This window comes from Macaca nemestrina, chromosome 8, assembly GCF_043159975.1.
Source record: "Macaca nemestrina isolate mMacNem1 chromosome 8, mMacNem.hap1, whole genome shotgun sequence".
Lineage (NCBI taxonomy): Eukaryota > Metazoa > Chordata > Mammalia > Primates > Cercopithecidae > Macaca > Macaca nemestrina.
The window spans coordinates 135,177,662-135,185,410 of NC_092132.1; the positions used below are offsets into that span (position 1 = coordinate 135,177,662).

Genomic DNA, 7,749 nt, shown 5'->3' on the forward strand with positions numbered 1-7,749 from the left:
TTTTTCTGAAGATTTTCATTTCAAGAAATTCTGTTTCCTTGCTCTTTGCATAGGGAAAGATTATTTTGTGTTGATGCATATATTTATCAAATTTGGATTTAGAATATACTGGATTCTCCTGAAGACAGATGTAGCTAAAAGTGGGCACAGCAGGCTGAGAAGGGTGCCATTCTCAGTAAGCCATTGCCATGACCTCAGAAACTTTGAGTCACATTTAGACTCTATCCTTTGCAGTTTTTGACTTACTTTCAAGTTTACTTGTGCACCTTGTATTGATAAAGTTATAATAACAATGATAATAAATCAATTGCAGTTAACCAGGCACCACCTTTATTTGTCTTAGTTTGTTATGATACCTGCCTTCATTTAAGCATAAAGAACCAAAAATCAAGAGAGGTTAAATGGCAGCTTCTAAGGGAACCAGGACACAAATTCTGGACGGCCGATTCATAATCACATACCGTTCTTTGCCTGCCCACCATGGAGGGGTCACAGTCACTCGGACACACAGCCCGTGGGTGATTTGGTTGTAAGCTTCCCTGGGCCTGAACCCCCTTTGGGGTTCCAGTGATGGCCTTGATCAGGGCAGCACAGCTTGGGGTGTGCAGGAACCAAAGCTGCAGGAGAAGGTCTGAGAAAAGGTGTTGAGAATCACTTCACTATTTCTCATGAGAGTGAAGTCCATCCTTCTAGGTGAGATGGGAACAAGGACCAAAAGAGGCCAGGGCTTCATTGGTTCCATTTGGGACCTGGTGGGGTTTAGGTTAAGAAAAGGTGTGAGGCATCTCAATTTACCGAAGCGAGACTTCAACAGACCATTACTGGCTTTATGAAGGAGTTCATTACATAGTGACATGAGATTTTTCTTTGAGTAGAACTTCAGGACTGACTGTGAGGCCAGTCCCTTTAAGATGACTGATTTCACCAGCCTATGATGGAATCCCATGTGACCCCTTCAGCCTGTGAAATGCATAGTGCTTTGGTGGGATGTGACTTCTTAATGCCGAGACCCTCTTACACTCGGTCGTACTGCAAGCCCCTCGTTTCTTCTCTGTTTGCGATGGCAGGAGAAGGCCACATCTTAACAGAAGCACAAGAATTTGCATTCAGAGGTTCCAAGCTGAGAAGTGGGGATGCTGTAGAAGCTCTTTTTTTTTTTTTTTTAACAAAACCTCTATTTTTAATTGTTACGGGTACATAATAGTATTTATGGGGCATGTGCAACGTTTTGATACAGGCATACAATGTGTAATCATCACATCAGGGTCCTTGGAGGTACCCATCATCTCAAATATTTATCATATTTATCCCTCTTCTCGTTATTTTTAAATATACAATAAATTGTTAACAATAGCTAATTCATAATCACAATAAGTCATCTTATTGTACTACCGAATACTAGATCTTATTTTTGTACCTATTAACCACAAGGTTGGGGCTATTCATGAGCATGGCTGATAACTCTCGAGTGCAGGCAAACGCTTGGAATTTTGTTGGAGGTCCTGTCGTCTCAAGAAATCGGTGCTGTCTGCCATGAAAGCCGTCTTTGTTGGGAAATTCGCAGGGCCTCTGACCCAGGTGGACACTCTCATACCTTGGGGGGTGGTAGTGAAGCACACATCCCCTCAATCATGTCTCAATGAAAAGTTTGTGCTTGTTGTAACTCAGGGAAGCAAAACAGACCAGTGCAGTGTGATTGAACAGTGTGTTCTCTCCCGACAGGTGGGTTTGATCTGGACATCAAAGGCTGGGGCGGAGAGGACGTGCACCTTTATCGCAAATATCTCCACAGCAACCTCATAGTGGTGCGGACGCCCGTGCGAGGACTCTTCCACCTCTGGCATGAGAAGCGCTGCGTGGACGAGCTGTCCCCTGAGCAGTACAAGATGTGCATGCAGTCCAAAGCCATGAACGAGGCGTCCCACGGCCAGCTGGGCATGCTGGTGTTCAGGCACGAGATAGAGGCTCACCTTCGCAAACAGAAACAGAAGACAAGTAGCAAAAAAACATGAACTCCCAGAGATGGATGGGGGGAGACACTCTCTCTTTCCTTTTGCAATTACTGAAAGTGGCTGCAACAAAGAAAAGACTTCCATAAAGGACGACAAAAGAACTGGACCCGTGGGTCAGAGACGAGAGAGCCTCCAATTTCTCTCTGTTTGGCTTTTTACAACAGAAATCAAAATCTCCACTTTGCCTGCAAAACTAGCCCAGTAGCACCCTGCGAAGTGTCTGACAAAGGCAGAATGCTTGTGAGATTATAAGCCTAATGGTGTGGAGGTTTTGATGGTGTTTACAGCAAACTGATACCTATTGTTTTGTGTGCTCACTGAAATATTCATGATTTAAGAGCAGTCTTGTAAAAAGTTCATTAGCATGAAAGGCAAGCATATTTCTCCTCATATGAATGAGCCTATCAGCAGGGCTCTTGTTTCTAGCAGTGCTAAAATATCAGAAGGCAGAAGAGGAGATGTGCTTATTATGATCCTAGTGAGTACATTAAGCAAAATCAAATGGACCAGAAAAGAAACCGTAAATATCGTGTTATTTTTTTTCCCAAGATTAATCAAACATAATCTGCTTATCTTTTTGGTTGTCCTTTTAACTGTCTCCGTTTGTTTCTTTTATTTAAAAATGCACTTTTTTTTCGCTTGTGAGTTAGTCTGCTTATTTACCACTTTGCAAGCCTTACAAGAGAGCACAAGTTAGCCTACATTTTTATATTTTTAAAGAAGATACTTTTAGATGCAGTTTGAGAACTTTCAGTTCAAAGCATCAAACTGATCCTGTATCCGAGGACATGCCAAATGCTGATTCAGTCCGGCACTGAGTGTCAGGCCTGGAGACATAGGGAAGGAATGGTTTGTACTGATGGAGATATACAGATACTTTATCTGAAGAGTGTTTTCGAAGAGGAGCAACTGAACACTGGAGGAAAGCAAAATGACACTTGATGCTTTACAGAAAAGGAAACTCATTCAGACTGGTGATATTGTGATGTAACTAAAAGTCAGAAACCACATTTTCCCCTCAGAAGTGGGGACCGCTTTCTTACCTGTTTAAATAAACCAAAGTATACCGTGTGAACCAAACAATCTCTTTTCAAAGCAGGGTGCTCCTCCTGGCTTCTGGCTTCCATAAGAAGAAATGGAGAAAATACATATATATATATATTTTGTGAAAGATCAGTCCATCTGCCAGAATCTAGTGGGATGGAAGTTTTTGCTACATGTTCATCCACCCCAAGCCGGGTGAAAGTAACTTAATTCGTTTTTAAATTAAGCAGTTCTACTCGATCACCAAGATGCTTCTGCAAATCGCATTTTATTACCGTTTCAAACTATTTTTTAAAAATGAATACAGTTCACATAGAGTGGTTTCTACATTCATGTGAAAATTATTAGCCAGCACCAGATGCATGAGCTAATCTGTTTGAGTCCTTGCCTTCTGTTTGCCCACAGTAAACTCGTTGTTTAAAAGCTTCAAGAACATTCAAGCTGTTGGTGTGTTAAAAATGCATTGTATTGATTTGTACCGGTAGTTTATAAAATTCAATTAAAACACAGGCCATGAATGGAAAGTGGTATTGCACAGCTAATAAAATATGATTTGTGGATATGACTGTCTTGTGGAGTAAGAATGCCATTTTGTTTCGTTTTTGGAAACAGTGTATTGTACATGGACCAGGGTTTCTCAGCCTTGGTACTACTGACATGTTAGACAAGGTAACTCTTTGCTGTGGGGGGCTGTCTTCTATCCTGTGGGATGTTTAACCACACCCCTAGCCTATACCCACTAGAGGCCAGGAGCGTCTCCTACCCAGTTTTGACAACCAAATTGTCTCCGGTCATGCTCAAAAGTCCTTTGAGGGGAAATCACCCCTGGTTAAGAATCACTGGGCTAGAGGGAGAAGAGAACCATAATGAAAAACTTGAATTATTTATACATTAACTTGTCTGTTTTCATTAGAGGAAATTGAGAAATGATTTCCAAGGCCCCTTTCAACTCTGTGCTTAGTATCGTCATGTGTGGCTGGGCACTGTGGTTAATGCCTGTAATCCCAGCACTTTGGGAGGCCAAGGTGGGAGGATCACTTGAGCCTGGGAGTCTGAGACCAGCCTGGGCAACATAGTGAGACCCTGTCTCTAGAAAAAAATACAAAATTAGGTGTGGTGCACACCTGTAGTCCCAGATACTCAAGAGGCTGTGGTGGGAGGATCACTTGAGTCCAGGAGGTTGAGGCTGCAGTGAGCCCTGATTGCACCACTGCACTCCAGCCTGGGTAAGAGTGAGACCTGGTCTCAAACATGTGTATTTTTTTTTTCATATGCTCTGATGATACTAGTGACTTGAGGACATGTGTTTGGCCTGTCTCTGCCGTGGTTCTGCTGGATTTGTGCTGAGTGACCTGCACGCTCTTGCCCATATCCTCCCAGTCAGAAGGATGCATTTCTAACAAGGCTGGTGGTGGCAATCCAATGTGCTGACTGTGGCACTGGGTGGGTCTAGGTGTCTCACTGGTGGCCCCATCCAGGCCGCACTCTGTGGGCTCATCAGCCATTTTTGTACTTGTTTAAATTGCATATCACAGATGCCCAAGACAGTGGTGAAGAATTTTTTTCCTTTCCAACTTTTTAGGAGGTTCCTGTGCAGATGCACTACATGGGTAAAATGTGTGTTGCGGGGGTCTGGTGTGCAGATTCTTTGGTCATCCAGGTAATAAGTGCAGTACGTATTTTTCAATGCTCGCCCTCCTCCCACAGTCCACCTTCAAGTAGGCCCTGGTATCTTTTGTTCCCTTCTTTGTGTTCATGGGTTCTTATCATTTAGCTCCCACTTAGAAGTGAAAACATGCAGTGTTTGGTTTTCTGTTCTTGTGTTCATTTGTTTAGGCTAATAGTCTCCGGTTCCATCCATGTTGCTGCAAAAGACATTATTTTGTTCTTTTTTATGGCCGTGCAGTTACGAATTGGGTTTTTTAAAGTTGCAGAGAGTAGCTGATGAGGAGACGGAACAGCATAATATTAAACTATGGTATTTCTTTTTAAAGCTTATTCAGGTAAAACAGTTTTATCAAAGGGTAGAGGCCCTCTTTAGCAACATGCTAGAGGAGAATACCCCCATTGCCTGCCCAAGACATACAGAAAAGAAGGATGGTAGAAGGTCCCACGAAAACATTAGAATTAGGAGGTTGGAATTTAAACTTAGCAAAGGAAAGCTGTACCAGAACAGTGGTTTCAAGAACCCAGTCACATTGCACATTCTCAAGGATGCTGCTGAGGAAGCAGTGAGTCTTGAGCTTGCCTAAGGCCCCTTCCAGCTCTGCGTGCTCTCTCTGTTCCTATCCCTAAACTGCCCAGTGACCAGCACAGGTTATCTTCCTGAGCTGGGCTCTCTAATACACTGGGGGTCTCCTTCAGGCAATGGCGTACTGGTACAACTTGGTGGGAGCCAGTTTTGAGCATTTCTTCCCAGTGCTCACTCCATGTTGACTGGGTTGTAGCGTGAAATACACCATGGTGGGAGTATTTACACCATGGACTCTGGCAATTGACAAATGCTGCCAATCAGCCATCCTCACAACCCCTGGGTCCCTAGGCCTGGCCCATTGTTAAATATTATATCAACACATCATTGCCTCCAAGTGACATACCTGGGCTCCCTGGGCTCTTTTTTCTGTAGTCATCGACTTCCTAGCCCCTCTTTGTATTTGTAAATGTGGTTGACTGCCCCTTTCCACATCAGTGATGAAGATCAGGCCTAGGAAAATAGCTACCCAGAATCTCATTTTACTAATGTTTTTGTTTCAGGAAAAATCCTCTCACCTAATTTTATATAATCAAGGTTCAGCTCAGTAGAGTAGTTGATATCATGGTTTTTCCAGCCAAACAACCTGGGTTCAGATTCCAGTTATTTCTCTTGCAATTTACAGGATCTTTAATTTAAAGGAGTCGCTAGATGTATTCGTACCTCGATCTCCTCATTCAGCGTGATGGATTCAATCCCTTGTATGTCATGCAATTGTTTTAAAGATTAAATGGGTTCATATGTCTGAAGCACTTTGGATGCATCAGGCATACGGTAGGTGTTTAGTTATTAGCATTCAACACACAGTTCCTCACATACAATTGTGTATCTGGCAGTGTCTGTTAAGCTTCTTGGTATCCCTAGTGCTGCTTGGATATAATCAGATGGCTATTACAGGCAATACAGTAAAGATTATGAAGCCATCATGTACACTGTTGTTCTTTTTGTCATTCTGAAAACTTAATTTATCTGAAGGAGAAGGGTTACTAGGAGTGTGAAATTTAATGGGTAATTTCTACCTTACATTCCACACTCAGTAATATGGAGTTGATACCCTCCTAGGCAGCTGAGAAGCTTTACAGGGTTTTGAAGTCAGGAGCATAGCTAGGAACCTTATGTTCATTACCCCAATCTTCTAAGCTAGATAGTATCATTACTTTCATTTTCCAGGTGCAGAGAATGAGGATCAGAAACATTGAAGAACTTGCCCAGAGATCCAACCAGTGAGTAGCCAGCTTCAGACTGATATGACCGTCATTGTCCCTGACCATGACCCGTCACATGGCCAGCTCCAGATGGATTGGAAGGTCTGCGGGAACGAGCTTTGGCCTAGTGGTAAGTCCCCAGCCTGTTGTTTTTGATTCTCAGTTTTCTACCATTTCTCTGCTCTCTAGTCCCACCTGAGAAATCACCTAACAAGGAAAGAAAGCTTGCTAACACAGGGATCTAGGAACAGCTAAGGCATCTGACCAAGCCCTCCAGCCACTCTGCAATGACAGGCAGTGTTAGGACTCCATATGGGATCAGAGCCCTGGAATCTGGCTCTCATGCAGGATTCCGACATGTTACATTGAAAGAGTGATGGCCTGGCACAGGGGCTCACGCCTGTAATCCCAGGGCTTTGGGAGGGCGAGGCAGGTGGATCACGAGGTGAGGAGTTCAAGACCAGCCTGGCCAAGATGGTGAAACCCCGTCTCTACTAAAAATAAAAAAGAGTTAGCTAGGCTTGGTGGTGGGCGCCTGTAATCCTAGCTACTCGGGAGACTAAGGCAGAGAACTACTTGAAACCCGGGAGGCGGAGGTTGCTGTGAGCTGAGATCGCGCTACTTCACTCTAGCCTGGGTGACAGAGTGAGACTGTCTCGAAAAAAACAAAAAAAAAAAAAAAGAAAGAAAAAAAATGATTTGAGTAGGAGGGGACAGCAGGTGGGAATACTTGCTTTTTTAAGAAAAGACTTGATACTGTTCGTGAGAATTGCTGATTTGAGATAATGACCTTGGGCAGTTTCTTAGCAGGGCAGGGGTGTTTTACTCCCCACACACATAAAATGACTGGCAGCTTCATGTGATCCATATTCTGATTAGCTTTATATTTTAATTCAAAGCTGTTTCTCCTGGCAGGGCTCAGTGCTTTGCTGTTGCTGCCAAAAACTATGGGGATGGTGCCAGTTGGTTGGGGGGTTTTGACGGTAGTTTTTTTCAACACACAGAATATGTTCTTTCCTGTCAGCAGAGGTGCCTTTCAAACTGTGCATTACCGATCCTTTGAACACTACTCCTCTGGAGTAGTCACCCCCAGTGTCTCCTCGGCTGTGTATGGCCTTGTCTGCTATTCTAGCAAGAAGGTGGACAGAACTGTAGGGGAGGAGGGGCAGGGCAGGGCCGCCTTGGGGAAGGTCACAGCCTGGGAAGGGCGGGCATTGCTCTGGGGAGAGAAGTAGGG

The 7,749-nt window shown here is 43.8% G+C and overlaps 1 protein-coding gene across 23 annotated transcripts in view; it reads left to right on the plus strand.

Annotated features, from left to right (window-relative positions):
- The window catches only part of LOC105482127 (chondroitin sulfate N-acetylgalactosaminyltransferase 1), a 364,090-nt gene extending 360,469 nt beyond the window's left edge, over nt 1-3,621 (plus strand). For all 23 annotated transcript variants that reach the window (XM_071068538.1, XM_071068545.1, XM_071068542.1 and 20 more), the window contains one exon: nt 1,723-3,621. In XM_071068538.1, coding sequence (XP_070924639.1) covers nt 1,723-2,012 — 290 coding nt within the window. In that variant the 3' untranslated portion in view covers nt 2,013-3,621. The remainder of the gene's footprint in view (nt 1-1,722) is intronic.
- Nucleotides 3,622-7,749: the final 4,128 nt, after the last annotated feature.